The sequence below is a fragment of the Emydura macquarii genome, unplaced genomic scaffold (genome assembly GCF_026122565.2).
Source record: "Emydura macquarii macquarii isolate MOO-44397 ecotype Brisbane River unplaced genomic scaffold, CSIRO-AGI_Emac_v2 contig_2473, whole genome shotgun sequence".
NCBI lineage: Eukaryota > Metazoa > Chordata > Testudines > Chelidae > Emydura > Emydura macquarii.
The window spans coordinates 11,814,115-11,834,890 of NW_027132610.1; the positions used below are offsets into that span (position 1 = coordinate 11,814,115).

Below are 20,776 nucleotides of genomic sequence, written 5' to 3' on the forward strand. Positions count from 1 at the left end.
GGTCACCCTCCCTGTGTATAGAAGTACTAAAATTATGGACTGGTGTATTTCCCACAATCTCATATCATCAGCGGCCTACCTACTAGGAGTACACAACATGATGGCAGACAGTCAGCTGCAAATTCCCACATGACCACGAATGGGAAATAGATTTGGTGTTCTCCATGGCATATTCCAACAATGAGGGACACCAACAATAGACCTGTTCACTACTTATCAGAACAAGAAATGTCCACAGTACTGATCCAGAGTGGGAATCGAATGACACTCCAAGGGAGACGCTCTCCTTTCCCCCATTTCCTCTAATACTGAAAGTCCTTTTGAAAGTGAAAAGAGAAAAAGCAAACATAATGCTGATTGCTCCCACCAGACCCAGACAGACCTTACCTGTCACAGCTGGCACTATGTACATCTATGACTCTTCCAATCACTCCTTACCTTCTATCGCAGAATGAGAGAAATACTCTTCATCCCAACCTGCAGATTCTGTGGCTCAAAGCCTGGCTTCTTCATGGTTCCAGCTTGTAGAAATACCTTGCTCTGAAGAGGTACCAGAGGTGTTGTTGCACAGTAGGAAAGGAGCTACTTGTCGTGTCTACCTACAAAAGTGGAAAAGATTTCAAATCTGGTGCCAGCCCAGAGGTGTCACCCCGACTGCAGCCACTCTACTGGCAGTCCATGACTATCTGTTAACTCTCAAGAAATTGGGGCTCTCTATTAGCTCGCTAAAGGTCCACATAGTAGTAGTTGTGACCTTCCATCAGCAAGTAGAAGGAGACTCACTCTTCTATCACCTGATTACAAAGAGGTTTCTCATAGGTATAGTGATTAGCAAACCTCTTTCCCCAACTCAGACTTCCCACCCCGCAATGGGATCTCAATTTAATGTTAAAAGGACTGATTAGACCACCATTTGAATCTATGGCCACTTGTTCCTTAACCCACCTTTCCATGAAGACAACATTCCTCATTGTCATCACTTCAGCAAAAAAAAAGGGGAGATAGCGGCTCTAATGATGCATCCCCCCCTTCGGTGTTCATCCCAGACAAAGTCACTCCTTAGACCACACCTGAAGTTTACTGCCAAAGTGACTTTTGAATTTCATTTGAACCAGCTTATTCAGCTTCTAGCCTTTTATCCCAAACCTCATTGGGATAATAGGGAAGTCATCCTCCATATGCTTAAAGTGAGGAGAGCCTTGGCCTTCTATTTGGACATGACAGGAGCTCTAGAAAATCTTTAAGACTCTTCCTCTCCGTTGCAAATAGGTCAAAAGGTACAGTGATTTCAGCTCAAAGATTTTCCAAATGGGTCTTGAACTGTATCGCACTCTGTTACCAGATGCGTAATGCAACATCTCTATCTTCAATACGCTCGCACTCTATGAGATCGGTCTCTTCCATCGCCTTCTCCAAGGGTATCTATCCCTATATCAGAAATCTGCAAAGCAGCTATCTGAGCATCTGCACGTATCCTTGCAGAACACTATGTCATCCTTGGAGTCTCTGCTGCAGATGCCCAATTCGGGTGCTATCATCTATAACAGACTTGACACCAAAGCCCCAGACTCCAATGATGGGCATTGCTCGGGAGTCACCTACTGAGGAACGCTTATAGGGAAACTACTTGAAGAAGAGGAAGTTACTCACCTGGTGTAATAACAATGGTTCTTTGAGATGTGTGTCCCTGTGGGTGCTTCACAACCCACACTTCTCCCCTCTACTTCAGAGGTCTTGTAAATGACTCTGTGGGAGAGAAGGAACTGAGGAGGATCTGAGGCTAGTCTTGTGGCAGAGCATGAGGGGCAGTGCATGCGCAGGCTGAACAAGCACTGCTACCAAAGTTCTCTGATCAGCAGTGTAGGGATGCAGACACACCTACAATGGAGCACCCATAGAGGGACACACCTCCAAGAACCATCATTACTGCACAAGGTGAGTAACTTCCTCTTCTTGCCTTGAAGATCTTGCATTTTAAACATAAATAAATAAATACATTTAGGCATGACATAAATGTGAGAGAGAAACAGACAAAATGGGGGGCAGTAAGAAGGAGGATAAGAGTAACATCAATAAGTCATGTGGTTCCTCAATAAGGCATGTGCACAACTTGATGATTACATTGTATTTGAGACTTTTTGCCCCCTTCCAAATTTTTTTTAACTCATTTCTCGTAGGCAACATGGCCCAAGTCAGTAAACTTTTAAGGTGGAATTTTAGGAGAATTTTTGATGTGCCCGAAAAACAACATGCAAGCTCTCTGTGCTGACTTGCCACAGGAGTGTAATGCTATTCTAAGATAAATTCTTGCTGATGCTAGTTAACAAAGTGGATCCATACTGACTTTTACTCTGTTGGAACAGCAAGTGTTGTGTGAATGTGCAGGGCTTTTAAAAAAATCAATGTTTGACAAACATAAGAGAACTAATCTTTAGGGAAAGAAATGTTCCATTTTCTTTGTGAGTTTATCATGGCCAATTAAAGAGACAACCAAATTAATCTCTTTTATAATTCCATTGCTTTAATTGATTCAAATGGTGCTACATCAAGAATCAATTTGGCCCTTCATATCTGATTATAATGAGATACATTTATACAACTAGGAAATATTAACGCTGATATTTGATTGCATAAAATGTTGGCAGTGTAACTAGGCTGGGTAATGTTAAATTCAATAGGTACCCAATTTGTATTGAAATAAGGTGATGAGTGATAAAGCTAAAATGTGCTGGGTACTGATATAGGTCCTAGTTCAACTAAGTATCTTAAAATTCTGAATAGGAATTAAATTTAAATTTTGCTGAATAGGAATGGGTTTAAGTATGTGCCTAAAATTAAACACACGCTTAAGGGCTTTGTTGAACAAGGACCCTCTCGAAGAACATTTTGCTGAAGCTCGGTGTTTAATAGCTATAGAAATGCAAACCGTTTGTAAACTTCAAAGTAAATCACAGCATGGAACTTGTCACAACAATAATACTGCTGGTACTCCCCTTAAATCTGGAACAGGCTTTCAGCCTGCTTTAGATGTGGAGGTTAATAAATGCTAAATAGTTGGGCTGGAACTTTTTTTAGAGATGCCCAAATATTTAAGCCAGAAAATGATATTCTCATAACAGAACTGGGGGGAGGGGTCTGTAAAATCAAATGAGTAAAGTCTCATCAGCATTATCACTGCCATCTGCATTGCCTAGATAGTTAATACAAATCGTTAATAACACCAAAAAGTTGTGTTAAATTTTTTGGGATAATTTCTTCAGGGTAATTTTTGTTTCTGTATAACTCTGTAGGAGTTTGATCCAAAGCCCATTGAAATCAACTGAAAGACTTCCACTGAATGGAGTTTGAATCAGGCCTTAAGACATTTATTTAACCTACTGCATTGTTCTAACGCTCAAATGCTACAATAATTTTTTAAAAGGTACACTGTCTGGAAAAAATAAGCAATATGAGGTTATCTTGCTTTTTGTCCTCTCAGCCATCAGATATGATGAAGTTGATGTCCTTGGGTACACCGTTTGGTCCCTCATGGATGGCTTTGAATGGCATAGAGGATACAGAATTAGACGTGGATTATTTTATGTTGATTTTCAAAGCCATGACAAGAAGTTTTTACCAAAGTTTTCAGCTTTGTTCTACCAAAAGTTGATAGAGAGAAATGGCTTCCCACCTTTGCCTGAGAATCAACCCATAGACGGGAAGTTTCCCTGCAGCTTTGCTTGGGGAATTGTTGATAACTACATTCAGGTAAGTCTGGTGACAAAGCTAATAGACGCTCCAACCAAAATGTTCTGCAAGTATATAATAATTTTTACTTTGGTGATTCAAGATCTGTTACTATAATGGTTTAGTGGGATCAGCAGTTTATTAAAGCGGCACATTCCACAGACTATTTTCCCAACTTTCACCAGGCAACCTAAGTGTGACCATAAAAGTGGATCCAAATTTAAATATCATAAATAAGACTTTCTAAAAGCAAACTCCAAACAAACAAAAAAACAGAAAATGTGATCTAATGTCCATCTTCCTAGAACATTTATGTGTTCAGTTAACAAAAATACATCCTTTTTCAAATGCATTTGGAAGATAATTATCTATTAAATTCAACACTTCTACACAAAGGTGCTAATATGTGAAATGGCAAATAGTGCAAATGGCATTTCTATCTTCATCATTTTAATAGCAGTATATTTGGCTGTGATCTACATGTATTACTTTTAATGGCAAGAAATTTGTTTAAACACTTCTTTATATTGGGAAATATTAAAGGCATGAAACCATCAATAGTCATGTTTTCTAAAGGCCCTTCCTAATTAGAGCTGAGCAAATGTTTTTTTGGCAAATAGGAATTTCACAGAAAAATGTGAGGGTTTTTGGGGTTGTGAAACTATTTGCAAATTTGGGTCAAATCTGGTGAATAGTTTGCCTCCCTTTCCACCATCCATGCAAAAAAAAATTTTTAAAGTTAAAATGTTTTGGCTTAACCATTTGAATCATTTCATTTTGATGTTTTGTTTCAAAATGGGATCTTGTTTTCAAATTTGTCAATCAAATAAACACAAAAAGGGTGAAAAAAACACCTGAAAATGGGCCAAACAAATTGAAAAAACAACAACAAAAAATTGTTTAAAGTCAACCCAAAAAGTTTTTTGCGTAGGTTGGATTTTTTTTTTATTTAGAAAATTTGGTTTGAATTGAATCAGACTTTTGTCCCCCTCCCCCTTTTTGTTGTTGTTGTTGTTGTGGGGAGGTTAGTCCTCAAACTGAAAAATCTGTTGTTTGCTCAGCTCTCTTCCTAATGTGATCATGTCGTATGCATGTGCATTACAGCATCATTGTTTGTGGCATTGTGTGCTGAAAAAAGCAGAAAGCATACAGGAAAATACCTTTGAAGTAGGGATGGACAATTCTACTGTGCTCCTCATTTGCCAATCAGTGCAGCGTTGCTTCTGCCTCTGCTGCATCACTGCCCCCTTGCTAGCAACCAACCTGTCTGAGACCCTCTTCTTAGCTTTCACTTCTTTTTTTTTCCCCAGCTAGATCTGTTAACTCTGACAACCCTTCACACTTAAAGCTTTCACTGCACATGCAAAAATTGTGGACAGGTTGTGATCTCTTTGAAAACGTGGAGGTATTCTCAGATGCTTCAGGGCTCCTCTAGCCACAATAAAGATGTGAAATAAAATTCAGCTCTCAGATTTGATCCAAGAGCAAAATTTTTAATTTAGATTTTCCACAAAGACAGAAACTTTCTTAAGGCTGGAGCATAGGTTTTTGTTTTGTTTTTTGTTCCTTACCCAAAAAGTAAGCTCTAACTAACTTCACACTCTTGAGAAACACTGCAAACTCCTTACCTGGTATATTGATTGCTGAATTTCCTTAAAAATCATTGTCCTTCTAGGTCCCAAATAAATTGAGACTAGAAATGGCACTGCTACCTTTTGGGATCAATAACAGCTGTAAAGTTACTGAGTCAGTCAGCTCAAGGAAAAAAAAGCCTTTCAAATTTCCACTTCAAAAGGATATTCAAACATTTTGTGCTGTAAGACTGAGATAGAATGATTTGTAGATGCATTACAGTGGAAAAACATTTCTGACAGCATTCCCACAGTATTAGTGGAAATGCATGCTTTAGTAATCTACAAGGGACAATTCTCCAGGAAAGCAATTTCCCTCTGACATGATGTTTTTATTGCTTTCCTCTATAAGCACAATACTGACCTCTCCAGAGAAAACAGCAACTGATTTGCAGCTGCTCTGTACAATTCTACAGTCTCAGGGCTTGTCTTCACTTACCTCGGAGATTCTGCGGCAATTGACCGGAGTTACGCAAACTACGCAAAAAAATTGCGTAACTCCCATCGACTTCTGTGCTTCTGTTCTGCGCGCCGTCTTCACTGCACTGCGCGACGCAGCGCTACGCCACTTGAGAAGGTGGTCTTAATACGTCGATTTCTGGATTGACTGAGCGGGTCTTCACTTACCGCTCAGTCGATCCAGATAAGTCGATCTGACGGCGGCGAATTTGCTGCCATCAGTGAAGACATAGCCTCAGTTACAGGCCCAACAGTGGATTTAGGCTGACCCCGCTTTTGAAACAAAAGGTCAGACCGGGAAACTTAGGCTCAGGGGGTTAATTTAAGAAGAAAAATAGTGGGCATAGGCAGATGTACATGTAGGAACTGTGTTTTGTAGTTTGGGCCTTTCTTATGAAAGGTAAACTGGGCTAGGAAGGATGAAAAATACATACAATAAAACCTAAGTAACTCTCCTCCCTCTCCCCATAGTCCTTTTTATGTTCATGGTGTTTATTAAAAAAAAATAAAGGTGTGATGCTGTGAGACTCTGAGCATCTACATCTCTCATTAATTTCAGTGGTTAATGCAGGTGCTCCACAGCTCTCAGGCCCGAAAGATTGATGGAAAATTTGCTTATTGTTGGAGTGATGCACGTTGGCATAACTCTGATCTCAGAGTAAAAATCTGACTCAGAAATCAACAGCATGCTATTTTAACACATTTAATATTTTAAAAGTGAATGAATGGCACTTTTTAGTTCAATATGCTAGTGCAGCTAAAGGACACTTCTTTAGCAAGAAGAAAAATTCTTACCTGTCAGTTGTATTCATGCTGAAAATCAAGCTCAGAAAAGTATTTCTTTTATCACAGGTTCAAATAAGGAAACTGTTTAATTCTTCATGTTTCATTTATTATTTATTCTGTTCCACCTTAGAGATGGCCCTTGGAAAAAAGAAGGGTTATTTATGGCAGTTTATAATGTACAAATAGCTCAAAAATACAGCTTTTTAACTTTAAAGAAATAATTTTAAAAATTAGTACAGTCTTTTGCTGTATTATCCTTCTCTGGATTTGCTTTTTTGTCCCTGAACAGTCCCTGATTTCCCTCACAGAATTGAGCATTGTGAGGAGGGTAAACAGAGGGCATGTGCTACTACACTGCTTTTTATACAAGTGGGGCAAAGATGCTACATATATTTGGCATTTTTCTGACCTGGCTATATTCAGATCCATTCATTCATATGTGTCAGAGGTGGCATCAAAGATGTATGAGAGAGATGCTAAAAGGGAAAATGTGTTTATTCTATGAGACAGCATCAATTGAAAAGCAATATTCTACTTGTGATTATCTTTTAGCAAACCTTGTCTGATGGTTATGAATTTTCTATGTAATCAGAAGTGACAAATTGAATCTTGTGTGTTTCTTTTCCCTACTTAGGTGGACACAACTCCTTCCCAGTTCCTTGACTCTAATGTATACCTGTGGGATGTTCACCACACTAAGAAGCTTATTAAAGTTGATGGAGTGGTTACCCCAAAACGTAAGCGGCACTGCATTGACTTTGCTGCCATCAGGCTCCAGATCTCACTGCTGCAGGAAATGCATGTCACACATTTTCATTTTTCACTGAAATGGTCTTTGATTCTCCCTTTGGGGAACCTGTCTCAGATCAACCACACATTCCTGCACTATTACCAGTGTTTTGTCAGTGAACTTCTCAGAGTTAATATAACTCCTGTTGTAGCTTTATGGCAACCTGTGGCTGAGAACCAGGGGCTTCCTGTTTTCCTAGCCAAATATGGAGCCTGGGAGAACCCAGAGACTGTTAAAGCCTTTGTTGAGTATGCCAAGCTCTGCTTCAAAAACCTTGGCCACCATGTCAAATTTTGGATTACAATGAATGAACCCTATGTGAGGAACCTGACATACTCTGCAGGGCATAATCTGTTGAAAGCCCATGCTAAAGCATGGCATCTGTATGACAAAGAATTTAGAAGATCTCAGAAAGGTAAAATATCTATAGCTCTGCAAGCTGATTGGGTAGAGCCGGCCTGTCCCTTTTCCAAAAAGGACCAAGAAGTTGCTGATAGAGTTCTAGAATTTGACATTGGCTGGCTTGCTGAGCCCATCTTTGGGAATGGTGACTATCCACATGTGATGAGAGAATGGCTTCACCAAAGAAACAGCATTGATTTATATAATTTCCACTTGCCTTATTTCTCTGAAGAAGAAAAAAAATTAATCCAAGGCTCATTTGATTTTTTTGGCTTAAGTCATTACACTACTACTCTGGTGGACTGGGAAAAAGAAGATGCACTGAAGTATGATCACTATCTTCAAGTTCAAATGATAAAAGACATCACATGGCTAAATTCCCCAAGCAGAACCGCAGTGGTGCCGTGGGGACTGCGCAAAATGCTCAAGTGGGTTAAATCCAAGTATGGTGATGTCCCAGTTTATATTATAGCCAATGGAATTGATGATGATCAGAATATGGTTCAAGATAAACTGAGAGTATATTACATACAAAATTATATCAACGAAGCTTTAAAAGGTAAGGAACCCAGGCAAAGTTTATACACTGAGTACTAGCATAAATTTTAGCATAGTGTATGATTTAAAAAAATTGGCTTGCACAGCACCTAATGTGTAGTTATGCCATAGTTCATAACAGATAACTTATTCTATGGTACACTAATCCATTGTTGTTAAGTGTTAAGCATTAGGAAGACAGATCTACTTCCACATAATCTTAATAAAGCAGAAGATAAAATATATATCTTTAAGTAACTGGTGTGGATAACTTCAAATCTGCTCATGAGATTTCCCCTCCCCACACCAACCCCGCCTCGACTGCTCCTTTCATTATCTCTTTTGGTGCTTCTTCCTCTTCCCCTCTCTGTTGGAGTCCCTTCCTCTTCTCCCTCTACACCTTATCCATGGGTAATCTCTCCTCACAGAAATTCACCAATCTAGCTCTGCATACTATACCTGACCTGTCTGCTGCTGTCCAGTGCTGCACATCTGAATGTGTCCTCCAGCACATTATCTCGGGTGTCCTGTCTCCAGTTCAAGCTAAATATGATCAAAACCTAACTCCTAATACTTTCTCCTTTCTCCATGGTTGCTGACTACACCATCATCCTGCCTGTCATTCATGCTTTCACCCTTGGGGTCACTTTTGATTCTTTCTTCTCCTCTTCCCTGCCCAGTTAGGCCATCACCAAATCTTGCTGCTACTTCTTTCACAATTTATAAAAATTCAGTCCTTCCTGTCTTTCCTGCTGACTAAAATACTTGCACGTTCCATTATCTCTTCGCGTGATTGTGTCATCTAGGGTATCATTCCCACTGTCCATCCAGAACACAGCTGCTAAAATTATCTTCCCAGTCACAACCCGCAAGACCCATTTTCATATCTATCCACTCACTCCCCTTGCTCCCTGTATCAAGTTTAAACTTGTCCTTGCCATCAAGCCCTTACACTTGTTTTCACACATCTATCCTAAAAGAGCAATGAGGGCAAAGGACCTATGTGGCTTCAAGACTGAACTTGATAAGTTTATGGAGCAGATGGTATAATGGGACTGCCTACAATGGTAGGTAGCCCAGTGGCGACAGCCAGTAGCAAAAATCCCCAGCAGCCAGAGACTGGACTCTAGATGGGGAGGGCTCAGGGTAACTACAGAGAATTCTTTCCCAGAGCTTGCCCACATGCTCAGGGTCTAACTGATCACCATATTTGGGGTTGGGAAAGAATTTGGCCCCCGGTTATATTGGCAAAGACCCTGGGAGTTTTTTGCCTTCTTCTGTAGCATGGAGCATGGGTCACTTTCAGGTTTAAACTAATGTAAATGGTGAATTCTCTACAACTTGAAGTGATTTGTAGACTTCAGTAACTCAGCCAGAGATTAGGGGTCTATTACAGGAGTGGGAGGGTGAGGTTCTATGGCCTGCAATGTGCAGGAGGTCAGACTAGATGATCACAATGGTCCCTTCTGATCTTAAAGTCTATGAGTCCGAGTCTTATGTCTTCTTTCACCCTGTCCATACGCTTGAAATGAGCTGTTGGGGTATGTCTCCACTACAGTTGGAGATGTGATTGCACTGTGTGTAACATACCTGAGCTAGCTTTTAATTTAGCTACTGTGTGTACTAGCAGCAGTGAATTCACAATAGCATGGGCTTCAGAATGGGCTGTAGGAGCCTGCCAGGGACCCTGGGCACTTACTGGTGCAGCTAGTCCACATTGAAATCCATTCTGTTGCGGCTTTGCTACTTTTGGTACCCACGCTAGTTAAATTAAAGTGTCTTCCTTAGATTGCAGTGTAGGGATTTCCTTACTCTTCCGTCATTCAGATCCCGCCAAAACTCTTGGTGCTTCCACAAGGCCCACAGACAATAACCCATGTGAGTCAAATGCACTTTCCACCCAATGCTGTATCAGAAGGGAAGAAGAGGGAATGAGAGGCGGTGGTTTATGTGTGTGTGTGCACACACTCTCTACCTCTGTGTTACTTCATGTACCTTGTCTTACCTGTCTGCCATTTTGGACCTGATCCTGCAAACATGGATGTGTGTAAATAGCATTACTTACATGTACAGTCCCAGTGGAGTTGGTGGGGACTCTGAGCACAAGTACAGTTTCTCAGTATTTATTTACAGGATTGGGCCCTCAGAAATAGGGACTAAACTTTTAAAGCTATTTAGGTGCCTAGTGGGATTTTCAAATGCATCTGCACACCTAATGTCCATTGGAATCAATGAGCTGTAGGCATCCAGGCATGAATGCACAAAAGGACCTAGGTGCCTGAGTGCCTAAATCACTTGAGCACCTAAAAGGAGGAGCTTATCTCCCGCCTACACTCCAGAGAGAGATACAAACCAGGGGAAGGGAGGTGTTTGGCTGCCTAAGTCACATGCAGGGCCCGATCCAGTAGGCAGCTTCTGAGCATGCCCATCAGATTGGATCCCTCAGGCGAGGTCACACAAAACAGCTGGGTGTTGGGGGGAAGGAAGAAGAAGTAGTAGGGGGCAGAGGATGACCACTTCCATCATAACTTTTTATCCCAGCAGTTAGGGTACTCACTCACCTGGGATATGGGGGGCCCCCAGGTCAAGTCCCCCTGACACAAGAGGAGGAGAAGGGATTTGGACAGGGACTTACTATCTCTCAGGTGAGTGCTTTAACCAGTGACTCCTGGGAAACTCTGATGAGGGGCTCCCTCAGTCTCCCCGGTTGAAGCTCTTCCATTGTGGATGCATAATTAGAGTCACTGGAGCAGAGGGACTGAATGCTGGGTCTTCCATCTCCCAGGCAAGTGCTCTAACTACCAGGCTACACAGTCCTCCTCATGCTTGGTGCTTTCTCTCTCTGGCCCAAATGACTCTTTAAGAGCTGACAATCATGAGCAGAACGAGGCACTTCCCTGCAGCCTGGACTCAGGTGTCTGGCTCTGGGATAGGGGAGAGGCTTAGCACACACCTCTCCCATCAGTGTCTCCCATTGGCTTTATATTTAATTGATTCTGGCTCTGGTACAAATTCCTTCAATTTAATGTATCCAGCATCCTATTCATTGGTAAAAAGAATGACTTAAACCAGAACTCCAGCACAATATCAGGAAAATTGGAAATGAAATTGAACCCGAATTTTCATTTATTCCCACTCTAGCTGGAGACTATATCCTATTTTTACAGGAGATTAGAGTAGATAATCTAGTGGATCTTTATTTTTATGATATCCCAAGTCTGTAAATCAGTTTGCTCTTGTCTAAAACACTGTCCACCTCAGACTGTATCTTAACCATTCTCTAATAAATTCTTCTTCATGTGTTCATCTCCTCTCTGCTACATAATCTCATCTGGTCCCAACTCTCCTTTTTATTTAAATTGCCCAAAATGCAGGGATTTGTCTCCTTCCTTATATCCAAGCATGGGAATACATCAACCCAATTCTCAGAAATCTTTTTTGGCTTTCTCTCCACTTCAGAATTCAGGACAAAGTTTCCTCATCAAGATTATCCACAGTTTTATTTCACTTATTATTTTGAATATTAGCCTCTTTGTTTTCTCCAGCCATCCCCTACTTTTCTCATATATTAGAATCTCTGGGATTTCCCCCATGCTCCATAGCTCTTCATATTGGATAGTAAATTCTGTCCTACTACTGCTTCCAATGTCTATAACAGATTTCTGCCTCTTTGTGGCTCATTGATTTCAAATCCCTGGCCAATTGACACCTAACTAAGGACAGGTCTGTGGATAAGTTTGCACCTAGATCCCAACTTCCCCAAAGTTTGTGGGGTGTTGGGATTGGAGTATTTGATTTGGCCCATTATATGGATAGAAAGCAGCTGCAAAATATGGGTCTGGTGTCGAATTCAGATCCAGATCTCAGTTTTCCCAAAGTACAGGGGTATTTAAATCTAGGATTTTGGTTTGTGTCCATATCCACTCCTAGCTCTTTGAAATAATTAAGACAAATGTAACAGAGCACATTTATCTCCGGTGTCAGTGAAGTCAACAGAGCTCACTATATTCTTCTTCAAGTGATGGGGACCTATGTGTATTCCACACACGCGTATGCATACGCAGCCTGCACCTGAATCTGGAATTTTTTTGCAAGCAGTGTCCATTAATCCTCACATGCACGGTAGCTTTCCTCATGCTCCGAACTGAGGGCATAAAGGTTGGTGCAGGTGTGACGTTCCCCTAGTGCAATCTGGGCTGGTGAATCGCTGTGTCACCCAATCCCCCACTCCTTAAGCCTGTCTTACTCTGCCCTGTTGTGTGAATTCATACTCCGAGGCAGCTCAAGCACAGGCACCAGCAAGCAAGTTGCACCCCAACTCAATGAGTGAGTGGCTCTAGCCAGCTACTCACGGCATTATGCAATAATATGACCCCAATCAATGCCCCCCAATCCCAGATGCAACTCTAGGAACTGCCATTTTATGATGTTCAGTGCTGCCCACTGAACAATGCAAGTTCATATGTTCGTCAATTTATCAAAGAAATTGATATGCACCATGTTGATACTGGACACTTAGTGATCAGAGTGGATACCAGTGAGACACGATACACCTGATTTGCAGATCAATAATGTTTAAGGTGCAAGGTTTTCTATAGATATACTAGTTTAATACAAAACCTAAAATTAGCTACAATATATCATGCTCACTGAGCCTGGAGAGCTAAGCAGTCACTCAGAAGGCTGTATACAGGAACGGCTTTCTTCAGGGTCCCTGCCTGGGAGTCAACCGGTCCAACCGGTGCTCTGGTCCAACCGGCAGCACCTCTCGCGGAGTCAGGTGTTGACGGAGCATGCCCATTTGTCTAAATAGTGACTTCCTATACCCTTCCATAAACAACTTTCACCTGATTACCTCTCTACTCTTTATCATATATACTAATTACCTACATTGGGTTTTCACCCTTAACTACATTCCATTCTCACCATGATAATTGGGGTCGTCAAAACAACATCTGGTGATAGGAGGGGTGATGTAAACATATGCCCCTTGGCAATGAAAAAGTGTACCCCCAGATGTTCAAGGATAACTTTTATTCACATCACCATTATCTATGTGCAGCTGCAAGCTTACATGTTGTGTATTTTGTCTTGTTATGTGGCATGGTATGTAGAAACTGAGACATCTGCAAGGTTACTCAGTAATCCTGTTCATCTCTGCCAACCGGAAGATGTCATGCTACAGGGGTCAGAATAGCCAAGCAAGCAACTGAAGCTATGGTAGGCCTGTAGGACAGTGGTCAGGCAACTCAAATTGTATTGGACCTTCAACACACCAGCCTTGTCATTCTAAATGGAGTCTCTAACACTCCTTAAACCAAATGTACTGCTTCAGGTAAAATAAACAAACAAATTTACTAGACTACAGAAGGGTTTTAAGTGATTATAAGTCAGAGGAAAGCAAGTCAGGTTTAGTCAAAATAAACAAAAGCCAAACACATTCTAAACGAAGCTTAACGCTTTCAGCATCCTTACAAACTCAGATGATTCTCACCACAGGCTGGTTGGATTCCCTTTCAGCCAGGCTCTCCCCCTGGGTCAGCACTTCAGTTGCTTGGTGGTGTCTATAGATGTATGTGGAATAGAGAAAGCGAGTGGCAAAATATCTCTCCTTTTACAGATGTTCCTTCTACCCTCTGGGGCTTCGCCCCCTCCCCTCCAACTTCAGGGTCAGGTGACAAACAGTTTCCTTGTATGGCTCCTTCCATGTCCTGAGTCAGTGAGGTCCTTTGTTGATTCCTTTGTTGATGTCTAGGCCAGTCCTTTGTTCCTGGAATGTTTAGCTGGGTTTGTTCTATACAAGCCTTAATGAGGTGTGAACTGCCCCTCTGCTCAGAGAGTCTTGCTTGGGTATGTTTTAAGGCTAAGCCATAAGACACATCTTTGGGCATATCACATAGCGAAGCCTCATAACCATACATATGACATTGCAACAAACATATTACTATAACAATGTTCCGTACATCATGAACATTCCAAAAACATCTTACATGACATACTTTGCATTAAACAATACACAATTACACTATAAGGGTGATTATGGGGGGTGGAGTGCAGTGTGTGACACCAGGCTGATGCCTCTCCAGTTCCTTCTTACCACTGCATGGGCTGTGTCTGAATCTTGTGTCCTCAGCTCCTTTATACTTCATCACTTCTGTAAATATACTGTAAGCAAGAAAATTAAAACATTTAAAAAATCCCAACCCCCAAACAACATAGCATGCAGAAAAAGATAATATCACTGGCAACATTCTGTAATGGATTCCATGCCTCTAGGTTTCACTCCCTGGATTGAAGATGTATTCATTGACTACACAAGTTTATATGTTATACTGTAAGTCAGTAAGTTCCCAACCTTTTTGGCTCAAGGGCCACCAATATAATTTTTACAACCCTGAAGGACCACCAGTCTCTGCCAGCAGCCTCCCCTCCCCTCCCACCACCCCCGAGGAAAGGAGTTCAGCGAGGAGGATCTCCTGTCCTGCTGGCTGCAGCAGGGAAATAGTTCACTCTACGTGGGTCCCTGGGCAGCAGCTCCCTTCTGCAACCAGGGGGATGGGAGATCAGTGCTTCCCTCTCTTTGGCTCCAGCAGGGAACCCAGCAACTAGGGACCCATGGGGAGCACGTTAACCTGCTACAGCCAAGGAGAAGGGAGTGCTTATATCCCATCCCCTTGGTTGCAGCAAGGAGCCTGCACCAGCAATGCACTCCACTTGGGTATTTAGGCAGTGGCTCCATTTTGCAGCCAGCTAGAGGGGAGCCACAGTCCACTCTGCAAGACCCCATGGACTACTTTTGGCCTGTGGGCCACAGGTTGGGAACCACTGCTGTAAGTGTATGTCTGTGCATGGGTATACTATTACTTGTTTTTTATACACACAAATCCCTACCTCCATTAATGTCAACATTTGCCAACCATTACCTCACAGTTACCATATATATTTTAAGTATAAAGAAAAACTAGGGGGTAATCACATTACACTGTAGTAATTGTCACCGAATGCTCACTTTTTAATGACGACCACTGCACACATGTATGCATCTTCTCTTGGAGAGGAGTTCAGATCTGGGTTTGACTATGAACTTCCTCAACAATATACAGTAGCACACAGCATTGTTCTTAAATAAGTTAACTGATTTCTTTTCCTTTTTCCTACCCCTTTGTTTTCTTTTGCAGCATACATCCTGGATAATATCAATCTTCAGGGATATTTTGTCTATTCTTTTAATGACAAGACTGCTCCCAAATATGGCCTGTATCGTTACATTGCTAATCAGTATGAGCCGAAGTCTTCCATGAAACATTACAGAGAAATAATTGACAATAATGGTTTTCCCAGTTCAGAAACTCCTGATAGACTGTGCCCAGAAGAGCTTGTTTTGTGCCCTGAATGTAACCTTTTCCAAACCAGAAAATCTATATTAGCTTTTATATCTTTTATATTTTTTGCTTTTATTGTTACTGTATTCTTTGTTGTTTACTACTCTAAGAGGGCTGAAAGAAGGTATAAATAATGCTGCCCCTTTGCATACAGCAGTTGCTACTTCACGTGCATTCCCATGGGAATTCTGAAATAGTGGCACACAAGGTTGCAATCACTTCAACACTAGGCAACCATTTGCACCATGCAATACTGTGAAGCACTGACGTTGAAAATGGATTGTGAAGATAGGGCCCTGGAAATCCTTCTCCATGTTTTAGTACTTTTGATTTATGACAGAGCCTAGACTGCTGTGGTCAAATTTATCTCAGAAATTTAATTGGGGCCCTTTATTTGAGCAGACTTTTTTCCACTTGGGCAAGGGCATTAAACCCCTCCTCCCCCGCCAACAATTAGCCTGATGGTGGAGACACAAACAAAGTTATTAACTTAGATGTAAATTGGATTTTTTTAAAAAAACATACAGTAATAGAAAAATCCCAGATGTTGCGTTATCAGGGTGAAAGATTGACGAGAAGCAAAAGAAACCATCTCCCCAAAACAGGTGTTATGGCACCTGTTACAAAACAAACATATGATTTAAATGATCAGGAAAGTGGAGACTCGACAACTATATGTACCAAAAGGAAAAGGAGAGTCTTATTGCTAAAGCAGAGGACGAGTGAAGAGATTGGAATTCTATTCCCTGCTGTGCTGCTGACTTTGGATAAATCACTTCACTGCAAAGTAGGCGGCTGCTCCCACATTCCCTACCTGCTATGTCTCTATTGGTGCTGTCACCCTGCCAGCCTACTGCCCTGGAGTGTGACCCAGCTCTACCTTGCTGTGTCTAACCTGAAGAAGCCATTGGGAATTAGCAGCAAGGGGAATTCAATCCCGATGGAAGGGCAGTAAAGGTGGTTCCTGGTAAAGGGGTAGGGGTCATGCCTTGGGAGATCAGAGAGAGCTAGGGAGGATTAAAGGGTTTTATTTATTTGGTGAGGGAGGAGAGAAGTAACTGCGAGGGATATGGGATGCACCCAATTGACAAATGGACAGCAAAGGTCAGTGCAGCTCTCCCTGATAGCAGGAAAGTGTATGCCTGATGGGGGGCATAGGGCAAATGCAGCATGGGAGCCATCCCGCACCCTAGTAACCAAAAACTTTCCCTCCTACCCAACAATTAAAAAACAAAACTGGCAAATATCCACTTCCCCAGTTTCCATGGGTTAGCAAAACGTGGAATGATTTGAGGAAGCGGTTTGAGTTTGAATTACATTGGGGATGGAGGTTTTAAGCCTTTACATTTCACACCTGTACCCTGGAAACCTGTTGCCTTGTTTGCCAAAGATTTAAGTCTTGCACTCCTTGCTTTTGAAGCTTGCTTATTTATTCTCTAAGAGCTTGATCCAACTCTTATTGGAGTCTTTTCCATGGATTGTAGTGGGAATTGGATCAGGCCTTGATAGGCACTCAGATCCCAAAGTGCCATTGAAAGTCTGAGTGACTTTCCCTTCTCTCTCAGTGGAATAAATTAACAGAAAAATAGCAATGTTGTAGAAATTAGAGAATGGAAAAGCCCCAAGGTAATTTTGGCTCTCTGACTTACGAATCAGTGTATTGGGACTGCACTTTGCATAAAGCAGAGCAATTATTCTTTTCTCTATCTCTATGCTTGCATTGTCTTCAGATGCATTTATGCTTTTATTTCCATATTGGCACATGAGCCATGTTCACCACTGGAGAGGATTTTTTAATCTAATATGCTCTGTGTCAATTATAATTTGTTTATCTAGCAGAAACTGATGTTGCTGCACGGATTGTGAATGTTTATCTACTGTAAATTGAAATTTATATGTGAAACATGCCTACTTTCATTTGCAAACTAGATTACATTTCTTTCCTATTTAGGTTATGTACAGAAATAGAAAATAATTATTGTTCAGTCACAGTGATTAATATGTTTGTATTTTAGTTTCAGATTTACAATAGTCTCCATTTGCACGAATACATACATTTTGCTATGAGGATTCAGGTGACAAATTCTGGGTAGATGATAAAGTATAGAAAATGTATATTAGCCTGGTAATGTTTGCTGAAGGAGAATATATTTTAAAAGTGTATTGTGTGTTTCTACTTTTACCTGCTGCCATATGGTGCTGCATGGACTGCAATACAAAGAAACAGTTCTCGTTGAATATATGAAGAGCTAAATAGATTTTTCCATGTAATTGTAAATAATCATCTTCTATTTACATCTTTAACATATAGCTTACTTCATGGTGTCAGGTGAAAAACTCAGCTGTTGGTGAAAAAGGCCAATACCGAATGCATATATGGCCAAATATATCTATGTGCTATTTTTCTTTGCTATAGCTGTGCCAGAATAATAAAACACTGGGCCTGATTTTTAGAGTAGCTGAGCATGTGCTGCTCCCACTGACTACATTGTGTGCATATAAGTGCTGAGTAGCTCTGAAAATCCTAACCCAGAAAAAAAATTTTACATTCCCACTCTTTTCCCCATTGGGTGGTTATTTAAATTATGTATTTAACATGCTGATATTTCACTACCTAGGAATGATCAATGAGTTACTATCTCGAGCTAGTCATTTGTGCAGCCACATTTTGCAATGTTGGGGGTGGTGGGAGTCCAGAAGCAAGAGTGCACGAAACCTGCAGTCACATTGACGGGAACATAAATAGGGCAGCAAAAGATGGCAGGGGACATGTCTGTTCCCTCATCTGGCTCAGTGATTGCATCAATGGTGCAGTAACTGCAACAACTTGTAATAACATCTGCACCATTAAAAAAAAACAACAAAAAACCTAATTCCTAAACTGCATTTATACAGAATGAGACCCTTAGGAAGGAGAACTGATAAAAATGTAAAGTCTTCTCACAAGTAACAATAGGATAAATGTGTTGGGTGTAGACTGGACTAAGGATAGGATTGGTTAGTGTTCCAGGGTTAGGTTGGCATTTTGCCATATGATTATTCTGTGTAATTTTAAAGTTTCCAACTCTGAAATCAGTATAGGGTGAGCACCATCAAAACAAATTAACCGATCAAGTATCTGCAGGGATACATTACAGGGATTCATTACAGTGAAACCAGAGACACATTATCCTATATAATAATGCAGTCGGCACCTGTGGAAATAATACTTTTGTGCTCTTACTTGCAAAATGGACTTTAAATATCACTGAAGAACACTGACCTCATGGATTCAATATAACAACATGCAGAAATATTTTCCACGGTACCCTATCTACTTCAGTACGTGTGCTGACTGCTTAAAAACTGAGCAACCTCTTTTTAAATAAGACAGGAGTGACCAAAGTAAAGTTTTGGGCCAAATGCAACCACCATGACAATCCTTAGCACTTAGCGCTTTACCTTTTCAGAGCACTGTACAAATCTTAGTGAATTAATTCTGTATCATTAATATGGAGCTGTGGCTGAGGCAAACTACAGACTGATTTGTTATAGAGCATATGCTAGGGTCTAGATTCAGCAGTCAACTTAATTTTATGGAAATTAAAAGCATTTCTCAGACCCCTTGAAATTTGCTAAAATGGCCCTTCAGTGGTCAAAGACTGAAAACTCCACCCCTAAGACATGCATAAGACTTGCACTTTGCTCTTGCAGACTGATTTAACTCCTCCATAATCAGGATGTGGTACAGATGGCATCTTTTCTCTTTCAATATTTATTTGTAAAAGGTGATTTAGCACTCTTCAGTGAAGAGTGCGTCTCTAGTAGTTTGTTCCCTGACTGGACAGCAACTGGATTTTAATTTTTCAACAAACAGAACACTATTATAAAAAGATAGTGGGATATAAATATACCATCATATTTTATTAATTAACAAGTTTTTGCATCTAAAATAGTTGGTGGGTTGTATGAAATACATATTCTCATTTTGTTTTTAATTGTGCTAATAAAATGTACATTATTGCTAATTTACTGAAAGCGACAGATATAATCACTGTTGTAAAATATGAAATTATATTTTGATTCAAAATATTTTTGTGATATAGGTGGAAATCTGCTGTTTTGTTTCCTCAGGCAGACTGTAAAGAATGAATGATCATAGTATTTGCAAAATGTATGCGGTGTATGTTGTATTTATGTTGTCATTATTGGAGTTACTGTGTACCCCAAACCCCTAGGGTTCCAGTAGCATTCCCAGTGTACTGTGTCTCAGAGGCAAGCACTCTAAGTGCCTCAGCAGCTAGGCCTTGTAGGAGATAGACCTGGTGCCTCCCAATAACCACCCAAACACATGGCTAAGGGAAAGGTTTTTACTAAGGCTGGTGGGGAAGGTTGCAGATACCTTAGCTACACAGGCTAAACAGTTTGCAGTTCAAAGTGAACAATAGTGGTTCTTGTTTGAGTCCCTGGGACAGTTCAGTGGAGAGTCAGGGTTCTTCAGCCCTGGAGCCTGAGGTGCCCTTCTCCACTTCAGTCTTTATTTCAAGCAAATAGGAGCTTGCAGGTTTCCAGGCCAGGCTCAGTTAGTGTCTCTTATTTGGGGCCCCTCAGCACTGGCTCCCTGCCCAGCCGCTGCTGTTCCCTGATATGTCCTCCACCTCCTGCTGAGCTGTAATGTCCGGCAGTCACAGCCTGTTCCAAGTGTGGCTCTGCATCTGTTCCTGCTTCCAGTCTCTTTCCCGTTCTCTGCTTGCCATGTGTCTGCTGCTGCTTCGACTTCCAAACAGGCCCCGGCCCCCTCCTGGTTCAGGAGGATCTTTCCCCTTCTTGCCTGACTAGGGGAAAGGGGCCTGATGGCAGTTGTAGTCCCCTGCTTTGCAACTCCATGATGTCACACTGCCCTCGCTTAGAAATGGAGTCACAATTACTGTACGTCACAAGATGCCAACTGTATTTTAATTTTACAATTTCCTGTTTCTGCATACAGCAAAAAGGGTACAGGCCTTTTAGTGCCCTATGTAAAGCTTCAGTGATAGGATTTTTAGGATGTTATCATTTTTAATTAACCTATTTGTTAGTTTTCT

General features: G+C 41.1%; 1 protein-coding gene across 1 annotated transcript in view; it reads left to right on the forward strand.

The window, feature by feature from the left end:
* The window catches only part of KL (klotho), a 54,647-nt gene extending 35,847 nt beyond the window's left edge, over positions 1-18,800 (forward strand). Inside the window, exons 3-5 of the mRNA XM_067562974.1 lie at positions 3,479-3,747; positions 7,237-8,353; positions 15,510-18,800. Of these exons, the coding sequence (XP_067419075.1) occupies positions 3,479-3,747; positions 7,237-8,353; positions 15,510-15,847 (1,724 nt within the window). The 3' untranslated portion in view covers positions 15,848-18,800. The remainder of the gene's footprint in view (positions 1-3,478; positions 3,748-7,236; positions 8,354-15,509) is intronic.
* Positions 18,801-20,776: the final 1,976 nt, after the last annotated feature.